The 22,500-nt window shown below is 46.7% G+C and overlaps 2 protein-coding genes across 5 annotated transcripts in view; both read left to right on the forward strand.

Annotated features, from left to right (window-relative positions):
* kiaa0586 (KIAA0586 ortholog) overlaps positions 1-22,500 on the forward strand; it is a 38,109-nt gene that overhangs the window by 8,323 nt on the left and 7,286 nt on the right. For 3 of the 4 annotated variants that reach the window (XM_073484325.1, XM_073484327.1, XM_073484328.1), the window contains exons 9-16: positions 10,982-11,150; positions 19,001-19,533; positions 20,365-20,437; positions 20,591-20,770; positions 20,859-21,060; positions 21,206-21,382; positions 21,766-21,896; positions 22,069-22,200. In XM_073484325.1, the coding sequence (XP_073340426.1) occupies positions 10,982-11,150; positions 19,001-19,533; positions 20,365-20,437; positions 20,591-20,770; positions 20,859-21,060; positions 21,206-21,382; positions 21,766-21,896; positions 22,069-22,200 (1,597 nt within the window). The remainder of the gene's footprint in view (positions 1-10,981; positions 11,151-19,000; positions 19,534-20,364; positions 20,438-20,590; positions 20,771-20,858; positions 21,061-21,205; positions 21,383-21,765; positions 21,897-22,068; positions 22,201-22,500) is intronic. The other variant, XM_073484326.1, reaches the window with a different exon arrangement.
* On the forward strand, positions 815-2,800 carry irf2bpl (interferon regulatory factor 2 binding protein-like). The gene has a single exon (XM_073484329.1). It carries the CDS (start codon positions 815-817, stop codon positions 2,798-2,800), a length of 1,986 nt encoding a protein of 661 aa, XP_073340430.1.

Genomic DNA, 22,500 nt, shown 5'->3' on the forward strand with positions numbered 1-22,500 from the left:
ACAGTAACACACAGTAACACACAGTAACACACACACAGTAACACACAGTAACACACACACAGTAACACACAGTAACACACACACAGTAACACACAGTAACACACACACAGTAACACACACAGACACACACAGTAACACACAGTAACACACACATCACATCATCACGTCGTCTTCATCACAAACACTTAACTTCATGTTTTAAAGAAACAGTATTGATCTCTGATCGGAGCTGCAGCTGCTTCTGCAGGACAAATGTCCCAAAATAAAGATTATAAGACGAATATAAAGTGATGATGACACGTGGAACGACGGTGAGTAACGGTGATGTAATTGATTCTGTCGCTGGTCTCATTACTCCTGATCAGAAACTGAATCAGCTGCTGATCAATAAGAACTCCTGATATCATGTGATTATTGATCTGCACTGAAGAGGTTCAACCAGAGCTGCAGCTGGAGGAGGAGGAGGAGGAGGAGGAGGGGGAGGAGGAGGAGGAGGAGGAGGAGGAGGCCAACAAGTGGCATCATCAGTCTCAGAGGAGGGGGAGGGTGACGTCACTTACTCTACCAGGTGGCATTCCTAGAGGGGGGGGGGTCCAAATTCCTCAGCTTGTGTGAAGTGAAGCATGTAGGGAAAAAACAGCGCCCCCCTCCTCCTCCCCCCCCCTCCTCCTCCTCCTCCTCCCCCCTCCTCCCCCTCCTCCTCCTCCCCCCCCCCCCCCCCCTCTGCAGCAGCTCGCAGCTCCAGCAGGAGGAACAATAAGCTGGAGGAGTCACTGCAGTGAGGAGGAGCAGGGAGGAGACGGGCAGAGGGAAGATGTCCTCCCCGCAGCTCTCCTCGTCCCGCAGACAGTCATGTTACCTGTGCGACCTGCCCCGCATGCCCTGGGCCATGATCTGGGACTTCACCGAGCCGGTCTGCCGGGGCTGCGTCAACTACGAGGGCGCGGACCGGATCGAGTTCGTCATCGAGACCGCCCGACACCTGAAGCGGGCTCACGGCTTCCAGGAGGGCAGAGCCGCGGCCGGACCGCCGCCGCCGCCGCCGCAGCAGCAGCCGCCGCCGGCGAAGAGCCAGGCGGCGCTGCTGGGCGGGAAGGAGCCGGTGGGGCTGAACCACCACCACCAGGCGGACGGACCCGGGAAGCCTCAGCCCGGGTTGGACCGGTACTCGCTCGGCGCTGATAGCCGGGTTCGGTTCGACTACGGCGGGCACAGCAGCGGCAGGCTGCCCAACGGACTCGGAGGACCCAACGGGTTCAAGCAGGACGACGGCCCGCCCGAGCTGAACCGACAGAGCCCGAACTCGAGGACCCGGAGCCACGGGGCGCTGGTGTCGGCCCCGGGACAGATGAACGTCCCGCCGAACCTGCTGCCTCAGACTCTGCTGAATGGACCGAGCTCGCACGGCTTGGCGGGCAGAGCCGGTCCGCAGAGCTCCGGGCCCGGCGTGTCTCTGTCGGAGCCCGGCGGGAAGCGGCCCGGCTCGGTGTCCAGCACCGACCAGGAGCGGGAGCTGAAGGAGAAGCAGCGGAACGTGGAGGCTCTGGCCGAGCTGAGCGAGAGCCTCCGGAACCGGCAGGAGGAGTGGGCCACCAAGCCGAAGATGGTGCGGGACACGCTGCTGTCGCTGTCCGGCTGCACCCCCTTCGACGTCCGCTTCAAGAAGGACCACGGGCTGCTGGGCCGCGTGTTCGCCTTCGACGCCGTGTCCAAACCCGGGATGGAGAACGAGCTGAAGATCTTCATCGAGTACCCGAGCGGCTCCGGTACCGTGTTCTCCAGCGCCTCGGGGGTCGCCAAGCAGATGTACCAGGACTGCATGAAGGACTTCGGCCGCGGGCTGTCGTCCGGGTTCAAGTACCTGGAGTACGAGAGGAAGCACGGCTCCGGGGACTGGCGGCTGCTGGGCGACCTGCTGCCGGAGGCCCTGCGCTTCTTCCGGGAGGCCGCGGGGGGCGACATGCTGCCGCAGCCGCACACCGACGGCAGCTGCCCGCTGCTGCCCACCGCCCTGGTGCTGCCCGGCCGGGCTCTGGCCTCGGGCAGCGGGGGCGGCGGCTCCAGGGCCGCGGTGAGGAAGAGGAAGGCCTCCCCGGAGCCGGACTCCGCGGAGGAGCAGCAGCGGCAGCAGTGGATCAACAGTCAGACGGAGGCGCTCAAACTCTCCATGGCCGCCGGCTCTTTCTCCGGGCCGCCGCCGCAGCTCGGCCCCGGACACCCCGGCCTCTCCTCCGGCCGCGCCACCCCCCCGGAGCCCGCCGCCCCCCCGCAGAACGGACAGTCCCCCATGGCCGCGCTCATGTCGGTCGCGGACACGCTCGGGAACGCGCACTCCCCCAACAAGGACCGGGACTCGGTTCACTCCACCACCTCCTCCAGACACAACAGCAGCAGCCCGCTGTCCCCCGCCTCCGTGTCCGGCCAGAGGCGCCTCTCCTCCCGCAACGGAGACCTCGGACTTTCCGCCGCGTCACAGTCCGCCGGTGGCCTGGACCCGGTGCACGCGCAGAGCGTGCCCGACTCCCCCATGGCGAACAGCGGGCCCCTGTGCTGCACCATCTGCCACGAGCGGCTGGAGGACACGCACTTCGTCCAGTGTCCGTCCGTCCCGAGCCACAAGTTCTGCTTCCCCTGCTCCCGGGAGAGCATCAAGGCCCAGGGAGCCGCGGGGGAGGTGTACTGCCCCTCCGGGGACAAGTGCCCCCTGGTGGGCTCCAACGTGCCCTGGGCCTTCATGCAGGGGGAGATCGCCACCATCCTGGCTGGAGACGTGAAGGTAAAGAAGGAGAGAGACCCCTGAGGAGGAGGAGGAGGAGGAGGAGGAGGAGGAGGAGGAGGAGCAGGAGGAGGAGGACTCTTCTCCTGCTGCAAAAAACACATTAATGTGAAACAGTCAGTTTCTGCTCAGCCTCAGATCATCTCTGCTGTCTGTGGAGCTGATGGGGATCAAACAGGTGAAACTACAGGAGATCAATAATGTGACGTCATCAACAAGCAGCTTTTATTACATCAGTCTTTATCTGACACACACAGTTATTAGATTGTGTTCGTTAACGAGAGATTAATGATGTTTGCTACCGTCCATATGAAACTGAAGATGTTTTCAGACACATCAGAGTTAAAAACACAAACACACACTGAAACATTAACAACTGAATTCACATAAACGACAGCAGCAGCCGACCGGGAGCCCGACTCATTCAAACTGTTACTGAGGCTCTTTCAGATATGAAGCCAGTTTATCATGAAGTTATTGTGATGAACGTGCCGTTTATTGAAGCTCATAACAGGGTGAAACGGTCCTCACAGCTCAGAGCTGCACACTTTATCAAAATATCATCTACAGCTCCATATTTCCAGCTGTCGAGTCTGAATCAGAGACGCTGCAGTGTTTTAATAAACTGACAGGCGGCATCATGAAGTCCTGTAGAGCTGCAGATGAGCCGGAGACACGCCGTCTTCTCTAGAAGACAAAACACTGAAAATTATGATAATATGATTTGTTATTAGCACATCATGCAGCTGTAATGCAGACGATTTGATCCGTCAGAAACAGGAAGTTTACCACAAATAACTAGAACAGAGAGCTGCAGACATGTTTCTGCAGCTAACTGCAGTTAGCATCGCTCTGGTTCCTCTGTGGGATTATTGAACTGGATTCTGGATTATTACAGAAAATAATGTGAAGGTTCTGATCCGTCCAGGTTCTGATCATCCAGATAATCTCCACAGATGAACTCCACTCTGATGTTTGAAGTGTAAATTAAATGTGTAGCAGTAAAAAGCTAATGCTAGGCTACAGACAGACGACATCACGGTCACATGACTTAAACGTCTCCACCACTGAGCGTCTTACTGCACAATTACTATCCAGGTTTTCTATAAACTGATCAATGTACGAGTTGTAAACTCAGAGTCAGAACAGTGTGTAACTAAAGTGGCCTGTAAAGACGGACTAGTGAGCAGATGAGTCTCCGTGTTCGCTGTGAGGACGTTTAATGTCCCCGACAACCTCTGTAGTCTCATTCAGACACTTGTTAGCAACCGCTAACCGTTTTTAACACATGCAGAGCTTTATAATTAAACTGTGGACATTTAATGATGAGTTTATGTTGTAAATATGTTCAGCCTGTGGTGACCACACACCTTATTTCACACATTTAACTGAAAACTGACAGAATCAACAGACTGAATCAGGTGTTTGACAGCACAGAGGAAACATTTCTCTAAGTTTGAGTTTGTAAAGTTGATTTTCATCCAGTTTTATTCTGCTGGCTGAGGAGACGTTTCAGTCATCTTTTGTTTTAGTTTATAAAATGTCCAAATCAATGACTCTCCAGTCAGGTGACCTGTTAGAGGAGCCGACTCTGGTGACACCAGAACCTCGTCTGAATGTTAACGACGTACGGACAGAACCTCTGTGTCCTGCTGAACACTGATGAAGAGACCAGAGGAGTGAATTCATTTCATTTAATCCAAAGTGTCACCAGACGTCACCTTCACTCATCTGAGTACAGTTGAGGATTATTGAGGTCAAGAGTCAAAGCTGCTGCGTCACTGACAACAAAACAGGTCTGATCATTTAGTTTTTAAATATTCACAGCTGTTGAATTATAAATAACAAATTAAAACACTAATTTAGTTGTTTGAGAAACATTAAATCAGCTGTAAAATGTCTGTTTGTGACCTGAAGGTGATTGTTGAATTTTACAGAGAAATACTGAATATTAACACAACTTTAGATTATTTATGATAAAACTCTTTTAGTGTGGGATGTAAACAGCCTGAGGACACGACCAGAGTTCATGTGACGCTGTTCATTTGTTATATCAGCGTTCAGGAGTTTATTTTCTGCCTTTACTCACTGATTAAACAGATTAGATGTGTTTTAAACTGATCAATTTTAGGCTAAAATATTTAATTTCGTATTTCTCCAGCTGATTTATGAGAAAGATGATGTTTAATGAGGACGTGATATAAACTCTTTGATTAGATGAAGATGAACTGTCTCATCTGATCCTCACAGGTCCAAACAGAAACACATTCACTTTGTGTTGAAGATGAAACATTTTAACTGAAGAAATTACCTGAAAATAATTTATTGTTATAAAAAATTTTCAACAATTAGATTTAGTGACGATGCTGCAAAGTTCAGAGTCTCAAGTGATTCTTAGAATTAGTCAGTTAACAGAATATTAATCAGAAATGATTTATTTCCTTAACTGATTGTTATTAAATGTTTGGACTCTATTATGAATTATTTTCATATACAAATACAAACATCATCATTTCTAGATTTTTCCAAAAAAAATGAAATGTAAAAACTACAAGTTTAACTTAAATCCTGTCTCATATCACAAAATCTGTCAAAATAATCACAATTTTTTGTTTTGTTTTGTTTTGTTTTGTTTTTGCACATTGTTCAGAATCATTTGGACTTTTGTTCTGACAAAATAAGACATTTGAAGACGTCACCTGTGGCCCTTATGGAGGGTCTGTCACTGTTTTTGGACATTTTATGGCTTAATGATTAATTAAGAAAACAATCAGCAGATAAATCCTTAATGAACACAAACAGCTTCATTCATTATGACATGAAACTATTATTCCTGTAGAACAGAGCTGCCATGGACAAAACATGAGATGACAACTATTAAATTTATCACCACCAATTTTCAGTTAGATTTTCATTAGTTTGAGTGATTTAAAAAAAAAAACTGTCTCCTTTCTCTGCTGTCAGCTTGTTTAAATGAGAATATTTTCTGGTTTCTTTCTCCTCTGTGATAGTAAACTGAATATCTTAATTGATGCAGTTCAGTTTTCTGTCACACTGACTCATCTGAAATAAAATCAGATCTGACGTGATTAAGTCATTTTAACTGATAATGTCACATTCTGTGATCAATTAAAGGTTTAAAATACAGTCTGAATTATGCTTTGACAGTTTGTACAAACAGAGAAAAGAAAACTTTTCATCAGGATCAATTAATAGACAGAATATTGTCCAGAAGTTGAGGGCTGATTCTTGATGTTCTGACACATAAACGAGGGTATCGTCAGCGTACAGAGATAGTTAACGTGTTAACACCGTGGCTCCACTGATGGAGTTTCTGAGGCTGAGCAGCGTTGGTACGACTCTGTACAGGACGGAGGCCTCTGACTGAAACATATAAATATTCTACATGTCGTCTAACAGAATCGAGTGTTTGTGTCGTCGTGGAGACAGGTGGAGGTGTGATGTTGTTCAGAGGTGAGAGCTCTCACACTTTAGAAAATCATGTGTCTGTAAAAACTAACAGTTTTTATTTTTTATACAAGTTTCAGCTATTTGATTTTTTTTACAACCTTTTTTATTTTATTATTTTTAAAAGTATGTAATTGTTTTTAGTGAATTTTTTAATTTAAAAGTTTTCATTTTTTAATTTTCTTACTGCAATAAAGCTCTCTAGGTTTTTCTTTTTAACATTTAAGATTTCAGCGGACTCGAACACGTCGGCCTGTTTCTGTTTTTATTTTTTGATATTTTCTGTTTCCATGGTGACAGATTCAACATGATAAACTGATGAAACACATTTGATCTTGTAACGTGCCTTGGAGCTGAGTCAGTTGTAATAAAATCCATTGGTATGAACCTTTTCACTGACGTCACTGTGACTTCTCTTTGACTCAACACAGGGAGGAACTTTATTTTGAAAGTCTCTTAAATGGATCAGATATGGCAGGGTGAATTCTGGGTAAATGTGTTTAAAATGAAGCAGCAGACATAAACCATATGATGTACACAGTACTGTGGCTGCAGTACAGGCAGTATAAGTACTGTATGTGGCTGCAGGTTGTACTCAGTAGTAGTACTGATTGTAGTATTATTACTACTAATACTAGAGATCGACTGATTATCAGTATCAGTGTTTACACGTCAGTAACGACCCATCGACACTGACTAATCTGAATCTGCAAAGTAACTAGTAACTAAAGTAATTAAGTAAATGTAGAGGAGTGCAAGAATTAAGTAGCAGAAATAATACTCAAGTAAAGTACCTCAAAATTGTACTTAGTTACATTTCATCAATTTGCTTATTCGTAATTTTGACACAGATTTAAAGTTTTACTGCAAATATGTATCAGATCCAAATACCAGTGATCAGTCTCATTGATGACTGATTATCAGTATCAGCCCTGACTGACCATACCAGTCGATCAATAACTCGTACAAAGCAGTATCTGCAGTAGTAGTTCTGTTGTTGATAGTAGGATGGTTTGCAGTAGAATCACGGTACTTACAGAAGTATCGCAGTATAAATACTGCACTTCATGTTACAGGAAGAAAATCAAGTGAAACATTTTTTATTTATCAAATCTAAATAATTTATAATCATGCTGTTTGAAGTATCAACAGTTTCAGTAGTACTCTACTGTAGTATCAGTAAATCTACGTGCTGGATCGAAGACAGCTGGACCTGTTTCAGTTTGTTGAACAAGAAACAAGAAAGAAACTGAAACTAGTCCTGTTAACTTCGATACAGCACAAGATTTACTGATGACCTTCATCAACATGTAGTGTCAGTACTACAACAGCAGTAGTACTCCTTATAGTATCAGTACCAGTAGTACTGTTAACAGTCGTTATGTAGTACATTAGCAGTAGTATTATTGTAATACAGTAGTAGTACAGTAGTATTACAGTAGTAGTACTGTAGTATCACAGTAGTAGTACTGTAGTAGTACAGTAGTAGTACTGTAGTAGTATTGAGGCAGTTGTGGTTTTGGTCTCAGTAGTTTTTAGTTTCTTGCTGCATTGCAGATTTTTCTCTGAGCAGCAACACACACCTGTGGGTCTGTGTGTGTGTGTGTGTGTGTGTGTGTGTGTGTGTGTGTGTGTGTGTGTGTGTGTGTGTGTGTGTGTGTGAGGGACAGTGATGGTTAAGGTGCCCTTGGCTCAGTGCAGCAGCTCACTGTGTGCATGCTAATGTACACACACACACACACACACACACACACAGACTCACAGTGTGGGGACTCCAGGGTGGTTTCTAAGAAGTCCTCACATACACATCTGTGTGTGTGTGTGTGTGTGTGTGTGTGTGTGTCATTGCGAGGGGCAGGGAGAGAGAGAGGTAAAGCGAGGCAGGGTGTGACTAGAGTTTTTCATTAGCAGCACATTGATCAGAAACTAATCAGATAATCGATCAATATTTGAGTCGTTCTTCAGACTAATCATCATGCTGCTGTGTTTACACACACACACACACACACACACACACACACACACTGTCTGTTCATTGATCAGCAGTGTGACTCAGCTGCGTCACAACATGTGAACGTCTCAACATCAGCTCTGACTCCAGCTGCGACTCTGTCACATGTAGAGGTGAAGAGTTATTGACGACTCATTCAATCAGTCAGGTTTGATTGATTTTGTTCATTTCAGTGTGATTTCCACAACAATTATACGATAATCCTGATATTTAAAACTGAAATATTGATTTCATATCAATCATACAAAACTGATAATGTCAACAATCCAGCAGCTCTTCAATCACTTCCTGTTCTGGTTCATTATAGTGGGTGGTGGTTATGAACATAACTGTGGTTACTATGAAATGAAAAGATGAAGCAGTAAGCAGCTCGCTGCTCCCACAGAGCTCACCTGACACACGTTAGCTCACCTGACACACGTTAGCTCACCTGACACACGTTAGCTAACCTGTGGAAGATTTTAGATTCACTACATTTTCTGTAGACGTCACACTAATGTTGTTATCATGGATTATGTTGGCCAGTGAAGATCTGATATCTGTCACGTCGTCACCGTCCCGCTCACTTTTCTTCAGTTACACATTCTGTCACAGTCCGTAACAGAGAAAAGGAAGGTGAAGCCCAAGGCTTATTTTTGCCTCTCCTATATAAACCGAAGGATAACGCAGAATATCAGCAATACCAAAGAAAGAAAACAGATAGATTCATAAATAAATACATAATACTCTCAATTATTTGAAATTTTAATAATTTGACATTTTAAGGCAGCTCAGCAGCAATTTTCACAGTTTGACAACCTTCTGAAATGATCATTTTCTTCTCTTCATTTAAAAAGTGCTGATGTTGTCCAGTAACAGCAGAATCAGTGGACACAGACGGTCTCTGTCTGTTTGTCTGCACATCACTGCAGTGCCCCCCCCCCCAACCCTAACCCCGCTGTGCAGGATGCTGCGGTTGCCATGGTAACCAGCCCTCCTGGTTGTGAAGCTGATTTATTCAGGATCGTGTCGAGGAAACAAAGAGATCAGAAACATGGTGTGTGACATCATCATCATCATCATCATCATCATCATCATCATCATCATCATCATCGCTCAGGCTGCTGACCTGCAGGTGACACGTGATGAGGTCAGAGGTCACCTTTGTGTGTGTGTGTGTGTGTGTGTGTTCCTCCCCCGTCGTCTCACAGCGTCGGCTCCATTTATGGACGATGATGTCAGCACTATCTCCCCCCCCCCCCTCCCCCCTCCTCCCCCGCTCTGACACCTCCAGTATCCACGCTGCAGTGCCCCCCCCCCCCCCCCCGCGCCACCACCACTGTGTCCCCCATGTTTCTGTTTCTTCTGACTGACAAATGAGCCGTCAGAGTGTTGAAGCGTGTTTACTCCCTCCTCCTCCCCCCTCCTCCCCCCTCCTCCTCCCCCCTCCTCCCCCGGCCGCTGCAGCCCTCACACAGAGCCGACATGTTTCTTTGTCTGATTGGTCGACTGGAGGTCATTCAGCAGACGTAAACTGAACTAATTGATCCTCTCATGGAGCCACATTACATCTGATCTGTCAGTCTGTCTCTGATTGATTAGGTATTGATCGTTGCTCTGTGAGCTGACTGTGTTTGTCTCAATCCTCCATTTTACCTGAGAGACGGCAGAGAGGATGCTGGGAAACCACGAGGACAAAATGAGAGCGTAGGCTGACACACTGCAGTAATATTCATCGTTACTACGAACTCATCAATTATTGGTGACACGTCTACAGAGAGGAGAAGCCTCCTCCTCCTCCTCCTCCTCTCTCTGAATGAAGCTTCTCTCTCCATCATCAGCTCTGCTCGCTGTCACCATGGGAAACCACGGAGGTGTTGCCTAGCAACAGCAGCAGCAGAGACGGTCTGCAGCAGCTGTGTGTGATGACAGAGCACACACACACACTCACACACACACACACGTCCAATAATAAACCTCACACATCCACATTTAGCAGCTCACACACACTCCCAGGCTTCTTTGTTCACAGTGAGGACGCTTCACTCTCACTGTGTCGGAGTGAGTCGGTTATATTTATATTTCACTGTGTGGAGTCGTTCAGCTTCTGTTGTTATGAAGACAACATCCTGAAACAAAGACAGCAGGCTGCACACACACCTGCTCTGTCCTCCATGACGACCTTTAACGAGTCGGGCTGCTGACGACAGGTCTGCAGCCGGAGGTCGAGGCTCCTCACATGTGATTTCAGAGTCAAGCAGCTGCTTTTTATAAAGTCAAACATTCATCCTTGTTTCTCATTTAGAAGCTTGAATAGCTCCACAGTGTGTTTGTCAGCTGCTTCACTGATTGGTCAACACACCCGTGACAGGCCGAGTCGATGTTTGTGTTGAAGCTGTGCAGCAGGTCAGACTGGAGACGTGACATCATTTAGATTTAGATTAGATTAGATTCAACTTTATCGTCATTGTGCACAGTACAGGTACAGAGACAACGAAATGCAGTCAGCGTCTAACCACAAGTGCAAAAAGCAGTAAAGTGCAAAGTATGTACAGTATAAATAGTGCAGCAAAGACAGATATTACAATATGTACAGTATATAAATAGAGTGTAGTAGGACTACGTACAGTATGTACAGTGTATAAATATTACTGGCAGTACTAAAGGAAGATAGTTTGTACAGTATCATGAAAGCAGAGTCACTGCCTCTCCTCTGAGCTCTGCTGTCTTCTTCTTGTTGTACTCAGAGACGACCACTGTCCCACAGCTGCTCCCAGTGTTTCCACGACAACCCGGCCAGCTGCAGGAGGTCAGCTGCAGTCCTCCGGCAGTGACAGGCAGGCAGCCTCAAGGAGAGCCAATGAGATGCTGAGGGACATGGGACGTCTGCAGACTGAGATGAAGACGCTGCTGACGGTGAGTGAATGGAGAATACAGTACAGTGCAGTGGAGTACAGTACAGTGGAGTACAGTACAGTGCAGTGGAGTACAGTTAGGCCTGTCACGATAACAAATGTTGCTGGACGATAAATTGTCCTAGAAATTATTGCGATAAACGATAATATTGTCGCTTTGAGACCATTTTTCAACTAATATAATGATAATGGCATAATAATGCAAGTACACCCTTTCAAAGATCAATAAACCTTTATTTCTAAAGAATATTTAACATTGGAATGTGAAGAAGACATTTTAAATATCCAAAATAAATAAAGATGGAGGTTGTGGCCAAAGCAATTGAGCCATGGCCAGCCGCGGTTCCTTACTGCAGCACCAATGTTAGCACCATTGTCTGTAGCGATGCGGAGGCGTGACGGTACACGTGATGATGATGACGTATGTGTTTTTTTTCAAGGTGTTTCCCCGGTGTCCTCCTGTTAATCTAAGCATGTACCAGCTGTCTGTTTATAATCATATGATGCTGTTATAATGTGTTGTAATTGAGATCCTGACCCACCAAACATCCTGGAAAGTGACAAAGTTACGTTTTTCTATCATTTACATAATTACATAATCGCCATCAGTAAACTGGACGCTGTCTGACTATTTCACTCTCGGGGTTCACTAAGTTCACTGAGTCTTGTCGGGAGGGCTGACCGTCACCATGACAACAGTAACTGACCGTCGCGCGACAGACACTTGGTGAGTTAAAGTCTTTTGCCGGGGACAGACGCTGTTTTTCGGGCAGAAATGTGACGAAGAGTCGGTCGGACCGACAGGCTGACAGACACTTCTCCACGAATAACTGCGGTATTTTTTTCCTCACATAAGTTGCCAAAGACACGACCAGTTACTACGTTCCTGTTGTTTGGTCCTGTAACGTTGCTTTGTGGGACATTTATTTTTATTTTGTTGAGTGAAGGATCTGTAGAGTTATCAGACACCAACACCATCAGATCAACACGCCCTCGCTCCGCGCCGCCGGCTCGGTTCGCCTCTGATACCTCCGGAGGCGCAGCGAAATTTCACCCCTCACCGCATCTGAAACGTTCACACAAGGGCGGATGCGGAGAATTGGCGCAGTATCCCCGCATGCAAACGGCTGCGTGAATGGGGCTAGTGACTGACACGAGGGTTCTAGTGAGAGACACGAGGAAAACAAACAAGCATGCAAATGGAAATTATCGAGGCCGGCAAAATTATCGAGCTCATTTTAATTTATCGTATGATTAATTGATTTATTGATTATCGTGACAGGCCTAAGTACAGTACTGTGGAGTGCAGTACAGTAGAGTACAGTGGAGTACAGTACAGTGGAGTGCAGTGGACTGCAGTACAGTACAGTACAGTACAATGGAGTGCAGTACAGTGAAGTACAGTACAGCGGAATACAGTGCAGTGGCATGGAGTACAGTTGAGTGCAATACAGTACAGTGGAGTACAGTAAAGTGGAGTGGAGTACAGTACTGTGGAGTGCAGTACAGTAGAGTACAGTGGAGCACAGTACAGTGGAGTGCAGTACAGTAGAGTACAGTGGAGAACAGTACAGTGGAGTGCAGTACAGTACAGTGCAGTGGAGAACAGTACAGTGGCGTGGAGTACAGTGGAGTGCAGTGCAGTACAGTGGAGTGCAGTACAGTACAATGGAGTGCAGTACAGTGAAGTACAGTACAGTGGAGTACAGTGGAGTGCAGTACAGTACAGTGGAGTGCAGTACAGTGGAGTGGAATACAGTACAGTGGAGTACAGTACAGTGAAGTACAGTACAGTGGAGTACAGTACAGTAAAGTACAGTACAGTGGAGTGCAGTACAGTACAGTGGAGTACAGTACAGTGGAGTGCAGTACAGTGGAGTGCAGTGCAGTGAAGTACAGTACAGTGGAGTACAGTGGAGTGCAGTGGAGTGGAATACAGTACAGTGGAGTACAGTGCAGTGGAGTACAGTACAGTGAAGTACAGTACAGTGGAGTACAGTGAAGTACAGTGGAGTGCAGTACAGTACAGTGGAGTGGAGTGCAGTAGAGTACAGTGGAGTACAGTGGAGTGGAGTACAGTGGAGTGGAGTGCAGTACAGTGGAGTGGAGTAAAGTACAGTGCAGTGGAGTACAGTGGAGTACAGTACAGTGCAGTGGAGTACAGTACAGTGGAGTGCAGTACAGTACAGTACAGTACAGTGGAGTGCAGTACAGTACAGTGGAGTACAGTGAAGTACAGTACAGTGGAGTGCAGTACAGTACAGTACAGCGGAGTAGAGTACAGTACAGTGCAGCACAGTACAGTGGAGTACAGTACAGTGCAGTACAGTGGAGTACAGTGCAGTGGAGTACAGTACAGTGAATTACAGTGAAGTACAGTACAGTGGAGTGCAGTACAGTGGAGTGCAGTACAGTACAGTACAGTGAAGTACAGTACAGTGGAGTGCAGTACAGTACAGTACAGCGGAGTAGAGTACAGTACAGTGCAGCACAGTACAGTGGAGTACAGTACAGTGCAGTACAGTGGAGTGGAGTACAGTATAATGGAGTGCAGTACAGTACAGTGGAGTGGAGTACAGTGCAGTGGAGTGCAGTACAGTAGAGTACAGTGGAGAACAGTACAGTGGCGTGGAGTACAGTGGAGTGCAGTGCAGTACAGTGGAGTGCAGTACAGTACAGTGGAGTGCAGTACAGTGGAGTGGAATACAGTACAGTGGAGTGCAGTACAGTGGAGTACAGTACAGTAAAGTACAGTACAGTGGAGTGGAGTACAGTACAGTGCAGTGGAGAACAGTACAGTGGAGTGCAGTACAGTACAGTGGAGTGCAGTACAGTGGAGTGCAGTACAGTACAGTACAGCGGAGTAGAGTACAGTACAGTGCAGCACAGTACAGTGGAGTACAGTACAGTGCAGTACAGTGGAGTGGAGTACAGTATAATGGAGTGCAGTACAGTACAGTGGAGTGGAGTACAGTGCAGTGGAGTGCAGTACAGTAGAGTACAGTGGAGAACAGTACAGTGGCGTGGAGTACAGTGGAGTGCAGTGCAGTACAGTGGAGTGCAGTACAGTGGAGTGGAATACAGTACAGTGGAGTGCAGTACAGTGGAGTACAGTACAGTAAAGTACAGTACAGTGGAGTGGAGTACAGTACAGTACAGTGGAGTACAGTACAGTGAAGTACAGTACAGTGGAGTACAGTACAGTAAAGTACAGTACAGTGGAGTGCAGTACAGTACAGTGGAGTACAGTACAGTAGAGTGTAGTACAGTGGAGTGCAGTGCAGTGAAGTACAGTACAGTGGAGTACAGTGGAGTGCAGTGGAGTGGAATACAGTACAGTGGAGTACAGTGCAGTGGAGTACAGTACAGTGAAGTACAGTACAGTGGAGTACAGTGAAGTACAGTGGAGTGCAGTACAGTACAGTGGAGTGGAGTGCAGTAGAGTACAGTGGAGTACAGTGGAGTGGAGTACAGTGGAGTGGAGTGCAGTACAGTGGAGTGGAGTAAAGTACAGTGCAGTGGAGTACAGTGGAGTACAGTACAGTGCAGTGGAGTACAGTACAGTGGAGTGCAGTACAGTACAGTACAGTACAGTGGAGTGCAGTACAGTACAGTGGAGTACAGTGAAGTACAGTACAGTGAGTGCAGTACAGTACAGTACAGCGGAGTAGAGTACAGTACAGTGCAGCACAGTACAGTGGAGTACAGTACAGTGCAGTACAGTGGAGTACAGTGCAGTGGAGTACAGTACAGTGAATTACAGTGAAGTACAGTACAGTGGAGTGCAGTACAGTGGAGTGCAGTACAGTACAGTACAGTGAAGTACAGTACAGTGGAGTGCAGTACAGTACAGTACAGCGGAGTAGAGTACAGTACAGTGCAGCACAGTACAGTGGAGTACAGTACAGTGCAGTACAGTGGAGTGGAGTACAGTATAATGGAGTGCAGTACAGTACAGTGGAGTGGAGTACAGTGCAGTGGAGTGCAGTACAGTAGAGTACAGTGGAGAACAGTACAGTGGCGTGGAGTACAGTGGAGTGCAGTGCAGTACAGTGGAGTGCAGTACAGTGGAGTGGAATACAGTACAGTGGAGTGCAGTACAGTGGAGTACAGTACAGTAAAGTACAGTACAGTGGAGTGGAGTACAGTACAGTACAGTGGAGTACAGTACAGTGGAGTACAGTACAGTAAAGTACAGTACAGTGGAGTGCAGTACAGTACAGTGGAGTACAGTACAGTAGAGTGTAGTACAGTGGAGTGCAGTGCAGTGAAGTACAGTACAGTGGAGTACAGTGGAGTGCAGTGGAGTGGAATACAGTACAGTGGAGTACAGTGCAGTGGAGTACAGTACAGTGAAGTACAGTACAGTGGAGTACAGTGAAGTACAGTGGAGTGCAGTACAGTACAGTGGAGTGGAGTGCAGTAGAGTACAGTGGAGTACAGTGGAGTGGAGTACAGTGGAGTGGAGTGCAGTACAGTGGAGTGGAGTAAAGTACAGTGCAGTGGAGTACAGTGGAGTACAGTACAGTGCAGTGGAGTACAGTACAGTGGAGTGCAGTACAGTACAGTACAGTACAGTGGAGTGCAGTACAGTACAGTGGAGTACAGTGAAGTACAGTACAGTGAGTGCAGTACAGTACAGTACAGCGGAGTAGAGTACAGTACAGTGCAGCACAGTACAGTGGAGTACAGTACAGTGCAGTACAGTGGAGTACAGTGCAGTGGAGTACAGTACAGTGAATTACAGTGAAGTACAGTACAGTGGAGTGCAGTACAGTGGAGTGCAGTACAGTACAGTACAGTGAAGTACAGTACAGTGGAGTGCAGTACAGTACAGTACAGCGGAGTAGAGTACAGTACAGTGCAGCACAGTACAGTGGAGTACAGTACAGTGCAGTACAGTGGAGTGGAGTACAGTATAATGGAGTGCAGTACAGTACAGTGGAGTGGAGTACAGTGCAGTGGAGTGCAGTACAGTAGAGTACAGTGGAGAACAGTACAGTGGCGTGGAGTACAGTGGAGTGCAGTGCAGTACAGTGGAGTGCAGTACAGTACAGTGGAGTGCAGTACAGTGGAGTGGAATACAGTACAGTGGAGTGCAGTACAGTGGAGTACAGTACAGTAAAGTACAGTACAGTGGAGTGGAGTACAGTACAGTGCAGTGGAGAACAGTACAGTGGAGTGCAGTACAGTACAGTGGAGTGCAGTACAGTGGAGTGCAGTACAGTACAGTACAGCGGAGTAGAGTACAGTACAGTGCAGCACAGTACAGTGGAGTACAGTACAGTGCAGTACAGTGGAGTGGAGTACAGTATAATGGAGTGCAGTACAGTACAGTGGAGTGGAGTACAGTGCAGTGGAGTGCAGTACAGTAGAGTACAGTGGAGAACAGTACAGTGGCGTGGAGTACAGTGGAGTGCAGTGCAGTACAGTGGAGTGCAGTACAGTGGAGTGGAATACAGTACAGTGGAGTGCAGTACAGTGGAGTACAGTACAGTAAAGTACAGTACAGTGGAGTGGAGTACAGTACAGTGCAGTGGAGAACAGTACAGTGGAGTGCAGTACAGTACAGTGGAGTGCAGTACAGTGGAGTGCAGTACAGTACAGTACAGCAGAGTAGAGTACAGTACAGTGCAGCACAGTACAGTGGAGTACAGTACAGTGCAGTACAGTGGAGTGGAGTACAGTATAATGGAGTGCAGTACAGTACAGTGGAGTGGAGTACAGTGCAGTGGAGTGCAGTACAGTAGAGTACAGTGGAGAACAGTACAGTGGCGTGGAGTACAGTGGAGTGCAGTGCAGTACAGTGGAGTGCAGTACAGTACAGTGGAGTGCAGTACAGTGGAGTGGAATACAGTACAGTGGAGTGCAGTACAGTGGAGTACAGTACAGTAAAGTACAGTACAGTGGAGTGGAGTACAGTACAGTGCAGTGGAGAACAGTACAGTGGAGTGCAGTACAGTACAGTGGAGTGCAGTACAGTGGAGTGCAGTACAGTGAAGTACAGTACAGTGGAGTGCAGTACAGTACAGTACAGCGGAGTAGAGTACAGTACAGTGCAGCACAGTACAGTGGAGTACAGTACAGTGCAGTACAGTGGAGTGGAGTACAGTATAATGGAGTGCAGTACAGTACAGTGGAGTGGAGTACAGTGCAGTGGAGTACAGTACAGTGGAGTACAGTACAGTTATGTACAGTACAGTGGAGTGCAGTACAGTACAGTGGAGTACAGTGAAGTACAGTACAGTGGAGTGCAGTACAGTGGAGTGCAGTAGAGTACAGTGGAGTACAGTACAGTGGAGTGGAGTACAGTACAGTGGAGTGGAGTAAAGTACAGTGCAGTGGAGTACAGTCGAGTACAGTACAGTGCAGTGGAGTACAGTACAGTGGAGTACAGTGAAGTACAGTGGAGTGCAGTACAGTACAGTACAGTGGAGTACAGTGAAGTACAGTGAAGTACAGTACAGTGGAGTGCAGTACAGTGAAGTACAGTACAGTGGAGTGCAGTACAGTGGAGTGCAGTACAGTACAGTACAGTGGAGTGCAGTACAGTACAGTACAGTGGAGTACAGTGGAGTGGAGTACAGTGGAGTGGAGTACAGTATAATGGAGTGCAGTACAGTACAGTGGAGTGGAGTACAGTACAGTGCAGTGGAGTACAGTACTGTGAATTACAGTGAAGTACAGTACAGTGGAGTGCAGTACAGTACAGTGGAGTACAGTGAAGTACAGTACAGTGGAGTGCAGTACAGTACAGTACAGCGGAGTAGAGTACAGTACAGTGCAGCACAGTACAGTGGAGTACAGTACAGTGCAGTACAGTGGAGTGGAGTACAGTATAATGGAGTGCAGTACAGTGGAGTGGAGTACAGTGCAGTGGAGTACAGTACAGTGAATTACAGTGAAGTACAGTACAGTGGAGTGCAGTACAGTGAAGTACAGTACAGTGGAGTGCAATACAGTACAGTACAGTACAGTGAAGTACAGTACAGTGGAGTGCAGTACAGTACAGTACAGCGGAGTACAGCACAGTACAGTGGAGTACAGTACAGTGGAGTGGAGTACAGTATAATGGAGTGCAGTACAGTACAGTGGAGTGGAGTACAGTGCAGTGGAGTACAGTACAGTGAATTACAGTGAAGTACAGTACAGTGGAGTGCAGTACAGTGAAGTACAGTACAGTGGAGTGCTGTGTCAAGTACAGTACAGTACAGTGGAGTGCAGTACAGTACAGTGGAGTGCAGTGAAGTGCAGTACAGTACAGTACAGTGGAGTGCAGTACAGTGAAGTACAGTACAGTGGAGTGCAGCGGAGTAGAGTACAGTACAGTGGAGTACAGTACAGTGAAGTACAGTACAGTGGAGTACAGTGCAGTGGAGTGCAGTACAGTGGAGTACAGTACAGTGGAGTAGAGTACAGTGGAGTGCAGTACAGCGGAGTGTAGTATCATACAGTGCAGTATATTATAGTAAAGTACAGTATATTATAGTACAGTACAGTGCAGTATATTATAGTACAGTGCAGAATATTATAGTACATTATATTATGGTACAGTGCAGTATATTCTAGTACAGTATATTATAGTACAATGCAGTATATTATAGTACAGTATATTATAGTACTGTGCAGTATATTCTAGTAGAGTATATTCTAGTAGAGTATATTATAGTACACTGCAGTATATTCTAGTACAGTATATTATAGTACAGTGCAGTACAGTGTCAAAATTCTGTAGCTTGTTGATGTCAAATATTTGCATTATATTCAAACATATTTTAAAAAGTGTTGGACTTCCTGGTGTTTGTTTGTGTGTTTGTTGCTCAAAAGTCTAAATTACTTCCTGTTGTCCAGCAGCCAGAAGATTCTCTGAAAACCAGCAGACATGGACCAGACCACCACCAGTCCCAACAGAACCTGCTTCAGTCCCAACATTCCCAACAAATCCAGTACCAACCAAACCACTTCCAGTCCAAGTCTCAGCAATCTGAGCCCCAACAATCCCAGTTACAACAGTCCAGATCCCAACAAATCCAGACCCAACAAATCCAGACCCAACCAATCCAGTCCCAACAAACCCAGACCCAACCAATCCAGTCCCAACAAATCCAGACCCAACCAAACCACTTCCAGTCCAAGTCTCAGCAAACTGAGCCCCAACGGTCCCCGTTACAACAGTCTAGATCCCAACAAAACCAGACCCATAAAACCCAGTCTGTACTGGTCCAGAGAAGGCCTGTGGTTCTGTCCACAGTGGAGGAGGCGGGTCAGGTTCTCCGTCAGGTTCAGAGACAGAAGAAGGTTCTGGAGGAGAACCTGGAGGCTCTGCTGAGGGTTAAAACTGGGGAGGTCCTGCACTGCCAGCTGGAGGCTCTCGCTGCTAACAGGTAGCTAACACTGGAGGGACAGTTACAGATACAGTGACAGTTACAGATACAGTGACAGTGACAGATAAAGGGACAGTGACCGGGACAGTGACAGGGACAGTGACAGTTACAGATACAGTGACAGAGACAGTGACAGTTACAGTGGCAGTTACAGTGACAGAGACAGGGACAGTGACAGGGACAGTTACAGTGACAGTGACAGAGACAGGGACAGGGACAATGACAGTTACAGTGACAGTGACAGGGACAGGGACAATGACAGTTACAGTGACAGTTACAGGGACAGTGACAGAGACAGGGACAGATACAGTGACAGGGACAGTTACAGGGACAGTGACAGATACAGGGACAGTGACAGTTACAGTGACAGAGACAGGGACAGTGACAGATACAGGGACAGTGACAGTTACAGTGACAGAGACAGGGACAGTGACAGATACAGTGACAGAGACAGGGACAGAGACAGGGACAGTGACAGGGACAGTGACAGTTACAGTGACAGAGACAGGGACAGTGACAGGGACAGTTACAGGGACAGTGACAGTTACAGTTATCTGTGTGATTATTGATCCATCTTTGGTTTCATATCAGTTCTGAGCTGCAGCCACTGACAGTCTGACTGACAGGTGGACTCAGAGCGTCCTGCAGGCAGACAGCAGGGCACACTGAAGAGACTCTGTCTCTTTCTGTCTGTCTGTCTGTCTGTCTCTCTGTCTGTCTCTGTCTGTGTGTCTCTGTCTCTGTCTCTCAAAGAGACAGATATAATGTGCTGATTAGTTTTAGAAACACCACAGAAGAAGACAGAGTGTGATGTGTGTGTGTCCTCTGCAGAGACTGGACTGAGGAGGGCCGGATCAAGAAGACTGTGGATGCCTGGATCAGCACCTTAAACAAAGACATCCAGGTGAGCTGCATCCTGGAATACCTGGAATTCCAGGGGGAAACTGTATGTGTATGGAAAAGGCCTGGAAAGTGTTTGAAAACCTATCAGATGTCCTGGAAAATGTTTTATCACACATCAGAATCATGACGGACAGCTGATCCTCCTCTTCCTCAGGCTGAGATCTCCTCAGAGGACGCTGCGACCAAACACTCAGCCAGCAGAGACGCTGCAGTGACATCACAGCGGAGGGCTGCTGGGAGCTCCGCCCACACAGACAGGAAGAGGCCAGTGAGCGCGCTCAGAGTAACAGGAATTAAGACAGGAAGCAGAGGACAAACAGCAGGACGCAGACAGGTCAGTGAGGTGATCAATCAAATGATTTGATTTGATGTTGATGACGAGTTGATGTGATGTCACTGATTGTGTCTGTGTCCGGCTGCAGGGGGCGGAGCCTGACGGACCCTCAGGTGGACTGACAGACAGTGAGCAGGTGGATGGAGAGTCCTACCTGACTCGTCTGTACGGCAGAGCTCCGTATGAAGGTCTGAGACGAACCCTGAAGAAGAGTCCGTACCTGCGCTTCAGCTCACCTGGATCACCATGCAGCAGGAAGCCCCGCCCCCGACTGGTCGAGAGCGTCAGAGGTAAAAAATCAATGAATTTATTTTAATGTTTTATTAAAACTAAATGATAAACAGAGTGACGACCACATGAATCTGAACACAGTACACCTGAACGTTACCTGTCAGCTCAACAGTCCCTTACTGTTTCCTGTCTCTGCTCCGTCAGGTGTGAAGGTGAAGTCCTGTAAGACTCAGACCAGTTTGGCTCCTCCCCTCAGTCTGTCACCTGGACAACCTCAGCGTCATTACATCATCAGCTCCTCCCACCTGACCTCTGGTGACCCCGCTGACCTCACAGTGACCCCCGCAGACAGCTACTCTGTTCCCATGGCGATCCCACTGGGTCAGTCAACCAATGAACATCTGATTATTATTATTATTTATTTATTTATTTATTTTATATACATTTGATATTTATTTACATCCATTATTTTTTTATTAAGAATAATAAGGACTCCATTACCCAGAAATCCCTGTGTGGTGACATTTAACAAATTAAAAGTCTTTTATTAGACTTTTATTTACAAACGTTGCTTTAATACAGATCTGAAATATAATATAACTATATTGTATGATTTAATAGAAAACTCAAAGTAACTATTATGAAAAGTAAAGAAATCTAAAGAGACAAACTGAAAATACAAATAAATAAAATAATAAAACAGTCAAATTTAAAATAAATCACAAAATAATAAGTATTGAAGTCGACCTCCCGTCCCCCCTCAGGTCGTCCCCGGATGGACTTATCCTCCAGGTGTCTCACCGAGCATCAACAGGAAGTGACATCACCACCCACAGCTCCTCCCACACCCACTGTGGTTGCCGTTGACGACGGAGCCTCTGAGCTGCAGTCACAGGTGAGTGTGACTCCTCAGGTGAGACAGGTCATTTATTGTTTTAATATTTATATTTATTATTTTAATGATTTTTTCTCCTTTTTATATTTATTGAAACTGTTAAATAAAGTTTTATTTAAAAAAAACTCCACAGGAGGTCAGAGGTCACTGACAGGTGGGTTTGTGTTGACAGGAGCAGCAGGATGAAGGTGAAGCTCCTCCTCCTCCTTCTGTTGACATCACTGAGACAAAGAGTGAAGAAGAAGAGGAGGAAGTGAACATTTTCCCTGGAACTGACTTCCTGTCTGTGGCTGACATCGTCCAGGTAACCTTCATCTTCCTCCTCCTCCTCCTCCTCCTCCTCATATTCTCTTCATCTCCTCGTCTTCCTCTTGTGTTATCTGAACTAGTCTCAGTGTAATCAGCTGCAGTCCCACAGCTCCTCCTGCTGGACACAGCCTGAACAACATCTACAGATGATCAGACGTTCTCCTCCTCAGTATTGATTCTGATCATTCACACCTGATCAAAGTCGTTCACCTTCACCTCAGTAATCAGATTATATCTGAATCTCACTATTCTTGCCGTTCGTCTTGAAACTGAGAATCAGCGAAGAAAAACTCAA

This window comes from Pagrus major, chromosome 16 (assembly GCF_040436345.1).
Source record: "Pagrus major chromosome 16, Pma_NU_1.0".
Lineage (NCBI taxonomy): Eukaryota > Metazoa > Chordata > Actinopteri > Spariformes > Sparidae > Pagrus > Pagrus major.